This window comes from Cladosporium halotolerans, assembly GCF_011745625.1.
Source record: "Cladosporium halotolerans strain TM138-S3 chromosome Unknown Sca16, whole genome shotgun sequence".
NCBI classification, from domain to species: domain Eukaryota; kingdom Fungi; phylum Ascomycota; class Dothideomycetes; order Cladosporiales; family Cladosporiaceae; genus Cladosporium; species Cladosporium halotolerans.
The window spans coordinates 132,137-145,158 of NW_027191467.1; the positions used below are offsets into that span (position 1 = coordinate 132,137).

The 13,022-nt window shown below is 55.9% G+C and overlaps 5 protein-coding genes across 5 annotated transcripts; 2 read left to right on the top strand and 3 right to left on the bottom strand.

The window, feature by feature from the left end:
• Nucleotides 1-1,618: 1,618 nt before the first annotated feature.
• WHR41_04751 (uncharacterized protein) lies at nt 1,619-2,323 on the bottom strand (the record flags this gene model as incomplete). The annotated part of the gene is made up of 1 exon (XM_069373357.1): nt 1,619-2,323. One exon carries the CDS (start codon nt 2,321-2,323, stop codon nt 1,619-1,621), a length of 705 nt encoding a protein of 234 aa, XP_069229096.1.
• Nucleotides 2,324-2,850: 527 nt separating this feature from the next.
• Nucleotides 2,851-3,808, bottom strand: WHR41_04752 (uncharacterized protein; the record flags this gene model as incomplete). Its single annotated transcript, XM_069373358.1, has 2 exons — nt 2,851-3,457; nt 3,507-3,808. The coding sequence occupies 2 exons, from the start codon at nt 3,806-3,808 to the stop codon at nt 2,851-2,853; spliced, it is 909 nt and encodes a 302-aa protein (XP_069229093.1).
• A 645-nt stretch (nt 3,809-4,453) lies between these two features.
• WHR41_04753 (uncharacterized protein) lies at nt 4,454-5,526 on the top strand (the record flags this gene model as incomplete). Its single annotated transcript, XM_069373359.1, has 2 exons — nt 4,454-4,908; nt 4,974-5,526. The coding sequence occupies exons 1-2, from the start codon at nt 4,523-4,525 to the stop codon at nt 5,524-5,526; spliced, it is 939 nt and encodes a 312-aa protein (XP_069229094.1). The 5' UTR covers nt 4,454-4,522.
• Nucleotides 5,527-6,086: 560 nt separating this feature from the next.
• On the bottom strand, nt 6,087-7,904 carry WHR41_04754 (uncharacterized protein; the record flags this gene model as incomplete). Its single annotated transcript, XM_069373360.1, has 2 exons — nt 6,087-7,615; nt 7,685-7,904. 2 exons carry the CDS (start codon nt 7,902-7,904, stop codon nt 6,087-6,089), a joined length of 1,749 nt encoding a protein of 582 aa, XP_069229091.1.
• A 1,466-nt stretch (nt 7,905-9,370) lies between these two features.
• WHR41_04755 (uncharacterized protein) lies at nt 9,371-12,840 on the top strand (the record flags this gene model as incomplete). Its single annotated transcript, XM_069373361.1, has 2 exons — nt 9,371-9,806; nt 10,566-12,840. The coding sequence occupies exons 1-2, from the start codon at nt 9,688-9,690 to the stop codon at nt 12,838-12,840; spliced, it is 2,394 nt and encodes a 797-aa protein (XP_069229092.1). The 5' UTR covers nt 9,371-9,687.
• Between the last annotated feature and the right edge of the window lie 182 nt (nt 12,841-13,022).

Below are 13,022 nucleotides of genomic sequence, written 5' to 3' on the forward strand. Positions count from 1 at the left end.
GATCCGATCTAATGGCCATCCAGACAATCCTCCTCACCGCATTGCCGCATCTTCGGTGACAATCAATATTTCTCATGTCTGAGCCTAAGCAACAATATGATAAATATGCACTTTCGCTTACAAATGACACTCGATTCCCATTCGCATTCATCAAGAGACAATCGTTACGGAATACCTGAAAATGGCGAACCATCCTCAAGGACGTTGGAATGTGCGCTCCAGGATCACGGAATTGACAAATTGGTTCAAGCAGAAAGATGCGTCAGATGCGAACCGGACTTGTGACGATGGGAACGGAAGCGCAGCACCCATACATCATGAACCTAACCACAGAACAGCCGCACCATCGAGATCTGCAACAAAGGGCAGCAGAAGTACGAGCGCGCCTGGTTCTGTCTCCCGAGAGCGACGAGTCACGTTCGGGGTGCTACCGCCTTCAATAGCAACACGCAGCTCGTCCAAGCAGCACTTGTCGAAGTCACGCCGCAACGAGAGGTTTCATCGAGCAAATGGCCCTCCGGGATCTCCGGTCGACCTTGACGCGATACGCCTCGACATTAAGCTGAAGCAAGCGACGCTCATGGCACATCAGTCAACGTCGTCGCATAGAGTTGCTTGGTCCGGCAGCAATCTGACCAGTTCTCCGGAAGACTCTCGTCCCCCTATACCTCCGAGGAGTGGGCTCAGAGATTATATGCTCACAGCGAACGACAGCACCCCAAGTACCCGCGTCTCCACTCTTCGAAGCACGAGGCAGCTAAGACTGGGAGCTGCAATGTCCCGGAGCCATCGTTGTTCAGTGATGCCTAATGAACATTCCGACTCTGCAGGCAGCCTAATGCCCCCCGGGATCTACAACGCGTTGCGGTCGATCGAAGCATCCGATGAACAAGAAGTACCGAGGATATCTCACTCATGCTCTGACCAGCCACCTTCGGACCAAGCTCTATCAATGATGATCAGAGAGAGACTCGCCGATCCTCACTCGGCATACATGCGCGAGTCGCTCGAACATCTGCTGCGAGCATCACGAGAAGTCACCTCCCAGAGGCAAACGGCAGCAGACTGCAGATGCAAGGCTAGATGTGAGCTCGATCAGGCTCAACTCAATCTGGCAGGGCGTCTCCACAGTGACCCCAGTGGTGACAGCCCTCGTGCAAGAAGATCTGAGCTGCGCCCAGCGAGCACCGCGCCATCAGGGAATGACCCGCAGAGGAGAGCCATTCTGTCCGCGTCCAGCTCGGTGTATTCCAGGTCGGTCTCTTCGACAGCTGCAAAGCAGATCGAGCCGCTACCCACGCAAGCATTGTCATCTTCTGGTCAAGCAGCGCAGGGGAGCACAAGGGCTTCGAACATCAGCCGGCGAATGATCTCCGTCACCGAATTTCCGCCTGATAGGGTGGGCGCGCGTGATAGCGGCGTGGAATTGTGGTCGGCAGAAGAGATCGAGCTTGTCAGGATGAGCATTCAGTACGCTGAAGGGTATTGAGTCGACATGTATTTAGGATTATACACCGAGCAATACCACACAAGTCGTTGAGCCATACTATGCGATCAAAGTTGATCTTCGCGGTTTTTGAAAACATTCATAACGTCGTCCATTTCAATACAGATTCCCTTAGCAAGCATTCTCAACACCGCCCTCAACTCTCAGTCCTGGTTTGCCCAGCACGCCGTCCTCGGTATCCTTAATCTCCCCAAACACCTGCAAGAACGCAGCCGGCTCCTCCGCACCCTGCACCTCAAAACGCTCGTTGATGGTAAAATTCGGCACACCAGTGATGAACTTCTTCTGCGCCTCAGCGACCTCCCTGTCAACCTCCGCGCCACCAGCATCGCTCTCCAACCACTCCCTGACCTCCTTCTCCTCCAGCCCAGCGCGGACCGCCCTCGCGATCAAAACCTCCTTGTCGACAATATCCTCCTCGTTCTCAAAGTACGCATTGAACAGCTCCTCCACAACCCTCGTCTGCACGTCCTCGCCCTTCGTGCGCCCCAGCTGGATCAGACGGTGCGAGTCGCGCGTGTTGCCCGTGCGGCCGCCGAACTTGAAGCTGATGCCGACGTCCTTGCCCAGGCGCGCCAGGTGCGCCTGCATGACCTGCGTGCGCTGCGCACCGAACTTGGCGGCGTACAGCGCGGCTTTGTCCGTCGACTGCTTGGGCGCGTCCGGGTTGAGGTAGAAGGGGTGCCACGAGGTCGTGAAGGTGTCGTCCGGGTTGGTCTGCTTGTGCTGCTGGATGGCGCGCTCGAGCCGGTTCTTGCCCACGTAGCACCAGGGGCAGACGGTGTCGGAGACGATGGAGATGTTGTATTTCGTCATGGCGCGGGTTGTTGCGCGGAAAGCCACGGTGGGTGGTTGGTGGGGTGTGTTGTTTTTGGGTGATGAGGGGTTGCTGGTATGGTGTGACGTGCTTCGCAAGTTGAGATGGGGAGGGAAGCAAGACGGGCAGTGGTGGTAAGATCAGATGAAGAGAGAATGAAACAAGTGATCACGTATACTTAACTCCGGTGCTTCAAACCTCTTATGCGATAATTCATAATCTGGTGAGGGTGGCGGGCAGGGCGGCGTGCCACCGGCACATACATTTGCGAGCTTGGTGGGCGGGCGTAGCAGGGCCTCGGACAAAGCAAGCGAAGAGCGGAACTCTCGCGGGCGTGGCGGGACCCTTGCGTTGGTGTGATTAGTAATGCTACGGACGCTAGCACCGGATGGCGGCATGTACCACTTGATTTCAATCATAATTCTACGATTGATGACAATAATGCACGTTGTGCGCGGCTAACTCGCATGTCACCTGGTACGGAGCGGGCAAAGGGTGTGCTGAAGAGCCTTGTCACCCGATCTTCTCAAACGTATCTCGAGGCCAGGTTCCTCCACCAGTCTCGCATCATCCAGATGTCAAACTCCTTCACCTCCGTGCTACTTCCAGCGTTCATGATGAAAGCATCCTGACCTGCGGGCAACCAGTCGTAGAAGTCATCTAGAGCCAAGGTGTGGCCAAACTCGTGCAGCCAGATGTGAGGAGCGTCGAGCGCGCCGAGGAAGTATTCCGATCCAACTCTCTGGCCCCAGTCGCCACCAGCGCCGCCCTCCATGCCTTCAGTCAGCCACAAAGACATGTCATACCTGCCCTCTGGTCCAGACGGGCATTCGCTGTAGTCACTGTCTTGGTGGAAGAATCGGCCACAACGAGGGTCACACTCAGGGATTCCCTCAGCGTCTGCAGTGGAGTCGTACACTTGGATGTTATCGGTGCTTCCTTGCAGCTTGGAAGCGTCGCTGACCGCCCATCCGACGACGTTGGCGCTGACGTTCTGGTACGGCCAGCCCATGAAGCCCGTCAAATGATCGGTCCACTTCGGAACGTTGGCCTGAAGAGACTTCTCAATAGCATTGCGTTGCTCAGCAGTGACGGATCCCGAAGAGTCCCAGCGGACACAGAAGTTGAGTTTACTACGAGACATCAGCATCGCTCATAACATTCGCAATGCAGCGGTCATACCCTTCGGCGGCAACAATGATATCGTATCCGTAGTTTTTGAAGGCATCCCATTGACCATTGTTGTAGGACTCGACAGTATGATCCCAAACCTCGTGCAAAGGCTTGACCAATTCAGATGGCGGGTCCCAGGAAGACTGGCGCTTGACCCGCGCGGCCTTTGAGATCAAGGACTTCCAAACCGCACCGTCAAGGTCACGGTCAGGACGAGAGGCCTGAGTATTAATGGTGCTTCCGCGCGGCAAAGCCAGCGTACCCAATGGGCTGAGCGCAAGAAGAGAGAGCGCTGTAGCAGCAGAACGCATAGTTGCGGTAATTTGATTTCAAGAAAGTAACGAGTGAAAGCGAGCCCGCTCGCCAAATGAATGTACTGCTATGGAAGAAGGAAGGGTAGTGAGAAGATGTTCGACGTTGTACTATCTGCATAGGATCAATCTTGACTTATAATCTGGTGCCAGCACTGCCAATGTAGGGCATTGCTTCGTATTGCTGAAGCGAAAGGCTTGCATGAAACATTAGAAACATTGGCACCTTACCAGGTAGGTCTCTTTGCTCGCAACGATTCCGAGGGTCGCAGTAAATACACGAGCGAGGGCCAGATTCTCAGGTCCTCTCCGTAGGGCTGGGCTTCAAGTCACCCCAGGAGTTGCTTCGTATAGAGTGCCCAGACTGAGGGCTTGAAAGGTAGCGGCGGTAACATTGGGTAAACCTGTGCAACGATCACCGCGACAACCGGAGACCAAATGCACACACATCGGTAAGGTTAGGTGTCGGTCGAAACAGTCGATACAGTGCCTAGGTATGTTTCCATTCTAGTATGGAAGAAGCTGCCATCAAATGCCAGCGTGAAGGCTGGCGCGTGTGTCGCCATGCGATTGCGCACGGACGCGGGCCCAGCCGCTATTGGCCTTGATAGGTCAGTGCCGACTACTTCACTCCGGAGCATCAGCCATCTACGGCATCGAGTGGAAACATCGCCAAGACGGCTATTGAGCCTTTGACCGGAATTTGGAGTCGCAATGGCAGATGAGTCGAATGGCCCTATATTCCGCGCGAACAAGCGACGAAAGGTGTTTCGGAAGAGAGCCGACAGCGATGACCAGAATGAGTCGCCCGCCGTAGCTGCAGTCGAAAATATCGGAAATGGCCAGGGAGCAACGAACGATCAGAACAACACCCTCGACGATAATGAAAATACAGCATCAAGACAAGAAGTCTCCCGAGCCCGCCGGCCAAAGAAGCAGGGCATCGCGTTTTCCAGCAACGACCCAGCATCTTCCCGACCACGTGACGGGAACGATGAGACCGCGTTGGTGGTGGCAACAGAGCCAAACCCACCACAACAGCACAATGACCGCTTTGCACGGCAGACCGGCAAACTCATAGTCGAAGACGACAAGCATATGTACGTTCGTCCCTGGCTTGCCCGCTCCACTAGCAGACTGGCAAAGTGCAGTACTGACAACGTAGGTCGGCATACATAGACTCGAAGATGGCTGAGATGCGCTCTGCCGCAAGCACACCAAATCCACCGAGCAAAGCCTCCGAACCTGCCGCAGAAAAAGCCCAACGAGGCCAACAATCCACATCGCCACCCGACTCAACAGAGCCGCCGGCAGCTTCCAACCAAGCAACCCCCTCCCAATCCCGATCTCAAGCACCACCTGACCGCAACCCCCTTCGCCGCCGCGGCAAAAAACACCGCGCCCCCTCCCCCTCAACCCAAGCCCGCGCCTCCCTCATCGACGAAATCATGCGCGAGTCCAACCACACGCCACACTACACGGCGCCGTCTTCCAACCCCAACTCCTCCGACCAGACTGCGCTAGACCCAGACGCCGCCGCCGCAGCGGCATTCAAAGCGGAGTTCCTGGCCCAAGCCGAAGCGCGGAATCTTTCGAGGAGGCAGCCAGCGGTGAATTCTGGCGCGCCGGCGGCGGCGAGTTCGGGGCCGAAGCTGGGCGGCAGTCGGGCGATGAGGGAGAGGATGAAGGCGGCGGAGGAAGCGAAGGGGAAGAAGTAGGATTGTTTCTGGTCGGATTCGTGGAGGGGAGCTTGGTTCACCCATTTGCTTGCTTAGCGCAGGCATTGTCGCTGGCACGGCGCAGGGCGCTGAATGTATTAGGTGCAGAGTTGATGAGAATTGATTTACGGCGTGACTTAGGCAGGACAAATCACAGCTACCAACCGATAATAGAGAATGCAAATGGTACCGTAGCCCTCGTTGAAAACTTGTCTCGTTTCAAATGCATACATAATCTCGCTGAGTGTCGTATGTCAACATAATCGTCCCCTTCAAGTGACAATCATCCGTCCATACAACAAAGAGGACCTGATAAAAAGCAAAACAAACATTCCACCCTGCGTCAAGATGCTCGCCTTCGCTATGCAATTCCAGCCTGCTAGCCACTGTGCCCATGTGCTCTAATTATCTTTCTCTCTCTCTCGTGTCCGTCGCAAAGCCAAGTGAAGTCGTGTGAAAGATGTGCGGGAAAGATTTCCGACCCCTTGCGTTGATCTCGTGAAAGTTCGTGAATCAGACAAATAAGACGGCTTTAGTCCTAGGTGTGGTCGTCCTCGCACCTACTTCGCGCCCCTCGGGCTGCCAATCACACCCAGCCCAGAGGCGTCGGACTTGCCCGAGATCTCGTCCATGTCGAACAGCTCCTGCTCTTCGTCGATGCGCTCGCGGCCGACGCTGATGCCGCTCAGCGCGCGGTCGATGCTGAGGCGCTTGTTGGACGTCGCGGTGGCGTTTCGGGAAGCGCCGGGTGCCGTAGCGCTCGTCGAGGTGGGGATGGTGCTGCCGAAGCTGCCACTGCCTACTGTTGGGATGGAAGAGGATGAAGCGACGCGAGCGGCGTTGAGGTTCGTTCGCTGCAGCTCTTGCGTGAGCATGCTCATGCTGGCTTGGCGGGGCGGGCTGCTGACGCTGGGGTTGAGGGAGTGCTCGGGAGCGAGGGAGGGGCGTTGTGACTGGGGCGGGCCGGGGAGGGCGCCGAAGCCTGAGTTGCGTAGGGGTGAGCCGACGAAGTCGGAGCTGTTGCTGCGTTGAGGGGCGAACATGCTTGAGTAGCGCGAGGGCGAAGAGGAGAATGATGGGCTTCCGCTTTTACTGTCGCCTGGTGTGGCGGTTGTGGATAGCGTGCGTCGCTGGGCTGCGAGGAATGAAGCAGGATCTTCTGCTTGACGAGATTCGCGTCGATTGCGGGATCCGGGTATGAGGTCGTGAAGGGATGCGGGCAGGAGGTCTTCTTCGCGGTCCGTGTCAGTTTCGCCGTCGTCCTCGTCATCGGAGTACTCGAATGATTTGGTGGGGAGACCTGTGCCAACACTGGAAGATATCATAGGTCGGGACGTGCGGAGGCGATTTGAGTGTAGTGGTCGCTTGGGGAATGAGAGCGGCTCATCTCCACCAGACGGAGGCGACGAGCCGGCAAGAACGCTGTCGAGGTTCCCGCGGTCCCCGAATGCAGAGTGGTGAAGGTCCTGAAGTGCAGTATTCCCAAGCTGAGACTTGCGAGGTAACGACGACGGCGGTGACTCGATGCCAAACCTTGACGGTACAGACGCAGCAAAAGGTCCCAGCCTCGCAGCCATGGAGACGCCGTTACTGTCGAAGGAGTTCGGTAGCGGCGCGTCCAACACACTCAAGCCCTTCTGATGAGGCGAAGAGCCATAGCCAAAGCGGTCATTCTGCGGCGGCGATCCAAACTTGGGCGAAGCAGATGTGTAGTCAAACTGCGGCATGTCGTATCCGTTCCTTGCCGCATATTGATATTGTGCCATATCCTCCGGCGACATTTCTCCGTTCGGCCTTTGCTCCAGTGCCTGCATCGAAAGAAGACCGGGCGGTGGTTGCTGCGCGTACGGTGCTGGGTTTGGTACTTGCGCGTAGTGAGGCGGCTGGGAGTACCGCTTGTTGTTCATGACCATGCCGTCCGGTGTGATGTGAAGCAGAGCGCATTTGGTGCCAAACTTGCAGTGGCCTTTAGCGAAGTATTTACAGGGTGCTGGGCGGGTCGTAGACTCGAGATCGTGGGAGAAGGGACACATCCGGCCGGCCTGGCATTGGCCTTGGAGGTAGAACTTGCACGGCACATGGGAAGTGTCTGCTCGCTTGCTCAGTCCGCCACGCCCTCTCTTTCCTCCAGCTGCTCCAGCACCCATCTCCGACTCACTCTTGTTCTTGGGCGGACTGCGCGCCGCACCCAGCATGCTCATGTCGCCCGGTGCGGTCTGATAGGGCGGTGGACGCTGCATGCTTCCGCCGACGGGCATTGGCATGGCGCCGTTACCGTTCGGCGACTGCATGTTCGCGCTTGCGTCAAGGCTGTTGTCGCTCAGTTGGCGCTGGTGGTGATAGGGTGCATGTTGCTGCAGTTGGCCGTGGGCGTTCATGGTGCTGGCGTTCGCGTGCGCGACATGAACTTGCGTCGAAGTGGGGCGGGACTATCGGCGGGGATGGCGATGTCGCGATGGAGCAAGGCGGAGCGGATGATGTATGCGGCGTGCCTGTCTCGCCTGTGCAGCGTGCGAGGAAGATCCTTACCGGCTGAGATGCGTGCCCCTCGAGCTGTTACCGGAGGCAGAAGTGGGAGCTGGTGGCTGTGTCAACGAGAGGAAATCGCCGTGGGATGGCGCATGCATGTTGCGTACCAAGGTTCTCGACTCCGCCGCCTGGCTGTGCCGATTGGCCGGGGTGCGACGAGACGACTTCAACGCTCTTGAAGATAGTCTTCTCCCGCTATGGTGCCGACGAAATGTGGCGGTCACGTTCTGGTAGAAGTACCAGTAGCAATCGTCCTATCTTTATGTCGAGATGTACCTGAGCACACCACCTGGTGGCGGACCCTAGGCCGGGATTCGGGTCGACGCTTCTCCCGCTGCTGCTGTTGAAGATCCTTGACCACTTTGTCAACAGGGATCTTGCGCTCCGCCTTGGACAGGATCGCAGTGGGTTCTGGCTCATGTGGAACAAGATTTTGGGAATAGATTTACCGCAACCATCTTGAAGACCTCGAGATGCAGTTGCTTGGTGGATGAAGCTGCGTCAGGGTCACGAGGCCGCTTGTCTCAGGCACACTCATCAGAGCTCGTGCAGATGACCAGCAGTATACTACGTTAGCGTTGCGTATGCATTGAACCAGCAAGTGACCCTAATGAGCAATCGGCTTTCAAATACCTGCCGGACTGACTTTCATGACTCTCTCCCAGAAATGGAACTCCGCTGTGAGAAGAGCTTGGCGGGTCGCCAATATTGTCATTTATCACCAGGTTGCACGCTGTGCAAACAAACCCAGCACAGAATTCAGACATGTGACACACACGTGACTCCGAGCAGCCTCGCACATGCCCCTGGAATCGTTTCCAAACAAATAGGAGGCTCATCGGATGCGTGCCGTCCACGTTACACGGCATCAGTTGGTTCAAGTCGTCTGTTGCACTTCCTTGTGAGAGATGAGTGCGCCGCTAGTTTTGCGTCATGATACGCTTATTACTCGCATGTTGTGTCGCAGAGGCTCCAGTTGGTCGACCAAAAGGACGCATACGCTCCTCCATCTCCACGTCCTGGCGTATGTGATGGTGAGGGAAAGCGATGCCGGATTGCATATCTCAACTTCTCGCTGAGACGGCGACTCGCAAACGCACTGTTTTTTTTATATTGCTGCCGGTGTTGACTTTCAAGACTAGACCGCCGGATCGGTGCAGCTTGCGGGTTTCGCGTGCACTTGACGTGCTGCTTGTCCGCTGAGGTCTGATCCGTTTGCCTCTCGAGGGCGCTGGGGCGCTCGTCTGGCCAGACTCATACGACCGCGCTCTAACCTCATAAATTTCTACCTCTTCCTTTCAGACATGGCTTGTGCAATGCCTTCTCATCGCTTTGCACTCGCATGGTGCTGCGCTGTGCCGCAGTACAACCAGCGCGATCCTCCGTGTGCTCCAATTGACCTCACCTCACCTCACTGATCGCTCCTTCCCTAGCAGACCTCACACGCTTAGCGTCTTGGCGCACCCGCGCCTGCGCGCCTTCTTGTCAACTACCGCGTGCGTTTCCATCCTACCTTACTTTCTGCTCACCACAACTCCCTCGTCGCTCGTTCCCTCGACCTCGCTCGTCACTCCTTCAACCTCCTCTCACCCCAGTCACTCCTTACCTACGGCCAACGCCTTCATCGGCACCATGAAGCTCACTACCATACTCGCGACGATGCCATTCGGCATGGTTGCGGCCTTGACAGCGTCCGGTAGTCTGGTCTACTATGGCAATTCGTCCGCGCAAACCGCCACTGCCATCAATCCGTAAGTACATCATTCAGTTGGCTCCTTACGCACATGGCTATCATTCGTTTTCCTTTCCTTCTTCTCGATACTCGACATTGGTCAAGCCTTCCAATGTCAAGCCGCTGCCTCGTGTGGCGGCAGCCTGTCTGGCTCCGGCCTCGCTCATCAATGCATCGAACAATCTTCAGGGCACGCCAAAATCTAGAACGCATTCAGCAGAGCATCAGTGCCTTCGCGGTCATCAAATTACTCCAAAATGCCATACTCTTCAAAACGCCCTTCCAAGGACCCATTGCCCGACAGGACTTATTCACCGCACATCAGCACATCGACAGCAAGCGGGAACTGTCCGCAAAAAGGACAGACATCGCTTCGCGAGCAACGCTCAAACATACTCGGGCGTCGGAAGGGTTCCACCGCTCTCGAAGGGGCAGTTCTCGGCAAGGAGGAGAGGAAGAAGCGAAATGACTCTGCAGTGGCATTACAGCCAGGGAAATCTCTGGCCGAACTTCAAGCAGAAGAGATGACCTTCCGAACGCTCCACAAGAAGATCAAACAAGCACTTTGCGATAAAGCCATGTCATTTTCGCTGGTCCGAAGAATACTCTCATCATGGGAAGATAACCTGGCGCCTGAAGCTGCCGCCAGGACTGTTCACGCTTTGGATGCTGGCACTCGACCACACCTCGCTCGTCATCTTTTCGTTTTGGTCATTCTGTTTTTGATCGTTTTCGGTTCATTGTATGTCTTGGTCAGTTACTTACTCAATGCCACTAGAGTGACCGCCCAGTGCAACACCAGTACGGTCTATTACCCGGTATTCGTGACCGAGACCTACACTACGTCGATCTTCGTGTCTCCCACCGCTTGCACCACTGCCTCAGGCGACATCTTCCCTGCTGCTACTGATTCTGGAGGCTTGCCTACGGTGACCCACACTTCAACCTCAACATCAACCTACTTCAAGACGACCACACTTACCGTCCTCGCTGTCACCTCAACTGAGCCTCCGAAATCCACGTCAAGCTCCCTGCCCTTCATTTTCGAGGTCACTTCAGGTACGACTCGATGGATCAATGGGGTCTCACCTTCAAGTGGTGCCTCTTTGACTACGGCTACAACTACCGTCCTGGTGCCGCCAAGCTCGCTGTTGACCCCATCACCGGCATCCACCACGACCTTGGGTACGAGTCAATCGCACACAACCACTCTCACTTCGCAAGGCGGTGTGTCGACCTCCACTAGCTACGTCAGTCCTGACCTGACCATCACTACTCACATCACACGGACCAGCACTGTCACCGCGCTGACAACCACCACACGTTCGTCCTTTGGTGGCATGGGCTCTGCTGGTTGGAACACGACAGATTCAGTCGACCCAAGCCAGGCCTCGACAACTTCTCATCCTACACATGAAGCCGTACCAACTACAGCTACTGTCTCTTTCTTCTGGGCTTCCTCAGGTGGTCACACCTACTCGACTAGTACAAGGGTCATCACCACAACCCTGTATCGTCCAATCCCGGTGACTAGCTCAAGCTTCATGCCTTCTGAATCCTCCCTACTCGGGACAGGCTCTGAGTCTGTGACAACAAGTGTTGTTGAGAGTGGAATCACTTCTTTGCCCAGCTTGCCGTCTTCTAACTTGAGCACAAACGGGAACTTTTCTATCTTGCCAATTACGCCTTCTGGCAGCGGTCAAGTCTCACCAGCTACTGCATCAGCGATCACGTCCATTGGCTCTGCTCCATCGCATGGTCTGACTCAACTTCCCTCAAGCATGGAGGGTCAGCGCTCCGCGAGCGTCCTAACAGCTACAAACGCCACAGTCATCCCTCCCGTGAACTCTCCCGCTACTTCTTTACAGAGCACACCTACTGCTTCGTTCGGCAACCTGACTATGACAAGTACGAGACCGCAGACGTCGGTCTCTGAACCTTCGGTTACAGCAAATTCGACAGCGGTAACTCCAGCTACACAATCTCCCAGCTCATCCCTCGCGAGCTCAGGTATCGTGAATCCAACCACGCAGACGACGCCTTTTCTGTCAATCAATACGTCTGGCGGAAGCATCGTCAGTACTTCTCATCTTACCAACCAAACAAGCTCGCTCCCCAAAGTTAGTGGCTCCGCCAGTGCTTCATTGACGAGCACAAGTTCCGCCACTCCAAGCACCCAGTTGCTGTCTTCAATCGGTACATCATTGGCCAATGGTCAAGGTCCGAGGCCAAAGTCTCCGACGACTCCGTCCTCGAGCTCTAACTCCGCTCCTACGGGTTCTACGTCGTCTAGTACGACTTTCTCAACCAGCAAGACAAGTGCGTCTGCTTCGACATCCCCGTCTGCATGCGGCGAGCATGGCGATTTCGTCCTCGACTTCGATGATTTGCCAAGCTTCTCAGGCGACAAAGACATTACACAAGCGCCGCCAATCTTCAGCCCTTACCATCACTTGACCTTCAGTAGTGGATATGTGTACGCGCCGCAGGACAAGCAGCCTTTCGCACCTCACTCAGCAAATCAACTTGCGGTCTTCCTGGCGTCTGGAAACGGGACCAACGATACCACTTGGCACCAAAACGGCATGTCAGCCAATGTACCCCGTTCGGAGCCCGGTGAGATCACCGACGGTCCCTATGACGGCTTGTCCGCCTTCTGGTTCAATGCTCGCGGTGCTTGGCTTGGCTGCGACAACAATGGCCCTGAGCCTTGCGTTTTCAACGTCACAGGCTGGACATGGAACTCCCAAATTGGCGACGAAGTTGCTACCTACAATACTCAGATCGAGGTGCCGGCATGCTCAACTTCTTCGGGCTGCAAGCTCCAGCACGTCAACTTCCCAGACAGCTTCCGCGGCTTAAGCGGCATTCAGATCCAGGCATTCGCCAATGGAAAGCCACGCATGTTCTTCATGGACGATCTCGAGCTAGGCTGGTACGACAACAGCTGTGCCGCTGGCATGCAGCGCATGGGCCGTCCAGGCAGCTTTGGCGGCCCTGGCCGCAGCGGTGGCGGAAGGAAGAGGGTGGTGCGCCGCTCCCTCATGCGTTAGGAAACGTGGTGATATGAGCATCGAAGGATTTTCGTTTTCTTCTTTTCAAAGTAGCCTTCAAGTGCATCGGTTTTGGCACGCGGGACGGCTGAAATTGGGCGCCTTGATTGGAAGCTCTCCTCATGGTATCATGGGGATTTGAGCAGTGACTGTTGGTCTGGGACTGCAGTAGAGCTTTTCGT